This window comes from Triticum aestivum, chromosome 5D (assembly GCF_018294505.1).
Source record: "Triticum aestivum cultivar Chinese Spring chromosome 5D, IWGSC CS RefSeq v2.1, whole genome shotgun sequence".
Taxonomy (NCBI): domain Eukaryota; kingdom Viridiplantae; phylum Streptophyta; class Magnoliopsida; order Poales; family Poaceae; genus Triticum; species Triticum aestivum.
The window spans coordinates 218,188,654-218,190,577 of record NC_057808.1 but is presented as its reverse complement, the minus strand read 5'-3'; the positions used below and the strand labels follow the sequence as shown (position 1 = coordinate 218,190,577).

General features: G+C 49.3%; 1 protein-coding gene across 1 annotated transcript; it reads left to right on the top strand.

Annotated features, from left to right (window-relative positions):
• Nucleotides 1-272: 272 nt before the first annotated feature.
• On the top strand, nucleotides 273-1,174 carry LOC123120165 (uncharacterized). The gene has a single exon (XM_044540167.1). It carries the CDS (start codon nucleotides 468-470, stop codon nucleotides 939-941), a length of 474 nt encoding a protein of 157 aa, XP_044396102.1. The 5' UTR covers nucleotides 273-467; the 3' UTR covers nucleotides 942-1,174.
• Nucleotides 1,175-1,924: the final 750 nt, after the last annotated feature.

Below are 1,924 nucleotides of genomic sequence, written 5' to 3'. Positions count from 1 at the left end.
ATGTCTATATATTCCTTTTGTTCCTAAATATAAGTCTTTTTAGATATTCCAATATGGACTACATTCGGAGCAAAATGAATGAATCTGCACTCTAAACTATGTCTATATACATTCGTATATAGTCAATATTGAAATCTCTAAAAAGACTTACATTTAGAAACAAAAGGAGTACATCCCATTTAGATCAGAACATCTTATATTTATGAACAATAGGGAGTACCACTAGTTCTAAATTCACGGAGAGAGGGTTAACGATGTATTCAGAAAACAAGTAAGGGCCCAAATGCAAACGAGGAAACCAACCTCCTCCTCCCCTGTAACAACTCCGCCGCGCGCCCACCTCCCCTCGCCGGTATCGTGTCCTCGTTCACGCCCAACCCAACCCACCCCATTTCCCCGACCTCCGATGCCGGAGCGCCGCAACGTAGCCGGAGACCCGCCGTACTGGTGATCCCCGGATAACAACGATGGACCGCCTCTTGCTGTCCCGCCCCCCGATGCCCACCCCCGTCCACGGCGCTGCCACGGCCGCAGATGGCGACCTCCTCGAGCTCGACGTCCTCTGGCCCGCCTCTTCAGCTCCGGGACTCCTCGCCGCGCTTCCCGATGACGAGGCTAAGAAGAAGCAGAAGCGCGCGGGCGGCCCTGCCGTCCGATCCGCCGCCCGCGCCGTCCCGGAGAAGGCCGCGTTGACCCCGTCTTCGGTGGCGAGGTCGGCTCCGGTGCGCATACCTTCGGATGCTGCGGCGCGGAGAGGGAGGTGGCCCCACGTCGTCGGTGGCGGCGACGACGGGGACGCCATGGTCCCGCCGCACGAGATCGTCGCGCGGCGCGCGGCAGCGCACAGCTCGGTGCTGGAGGGAGCCGGGAGGACGCTCAAGGGCCGCGACCTCCGCCGCGTACGCAACACCGTCCTGCGCCGCACCGGCTTCCTCGACTGAGAGGCGGAGGCGAGTCGCCTCGTCGCTTTCGCGATAAAGTTTTGACTTCTGTTAATTCCTCCCTTTAGTTCCATCCGTTGCGTTTCCGGCAGTTTTGATTTCATTCCCCGATGGGAAGGGGATGAAAAGTAAAGTGGTGAGGTGAGATGAGTGACCGAGGATTATAACACGACAATAACAGTGCTGTTCCATTCCATCACATTATATATATGGAATTTTTGGCCATTATATTTTGTTCAATCAGTTCGTCTGCTGTGTTTAACAATGAAGTGAAAATCTATGCGAAATTAGTGCCTGGCTTCTATGCGAAATGCTGTTCCTGACGAATTATGTTGGGCTCCTATCTTCTACAGTGCTTGATGCAGAGAATCAGGTTGAAGATGCAAAATGAAATTCTTTGGTGGTTGCATTTTGGACGCCAGAGGATTGTTGAATTGGCTATCTGCTCACAGGCTTGTGCTTGGTCTATTCTCGTCAATAACTTGTTGATAAATTTGGATCATAGCATGTTTCCGTTTCTAGCTAATGGTGGAGAAAATTCAGCGATATAATGTTATCAGCATGCTAGTACTGGTTACGTTGTAGTTCTATGTCGTGGAATTTTTATTGCTGTTACAACATTTGTGCTGGTTATGGGTTACAACAAATGGTGGTAATAATTACTCCCTCCGTTCCTAAATATAAGTCTTTTTAGACATTTCAAACGGACTACAACATACGGATGTATGTAGACATATTTTAGAGTGCAGATTCACTCATTTTGCTCCGTATGTAGTCACTTGTTGAAATATCTAAAAAGACTTATATTTGGGAACGGAGGGAGTAGTTGGTACTTCCTCCGTCCGGAGTTACTTGTCGCTCAAAGTGATACATCCGTTTGAGCGACAACTAATTCCAGATGGAGGGAGTATTTTGTTTCTGTTTCTATTTTTTTCATGTAAATTCACTCTCACGGAGAAACTTAGCACTGGAATCAAGTGTTG

Coding starts and splice junctions, on each gene's coding strand:
- LOC123120165 (XM_044540167.1), top strand. CDS start 468: ATGGACCGCCTCTTGCTGTCCCGCCCCCCGATGCCCACCCCCGTCCAC.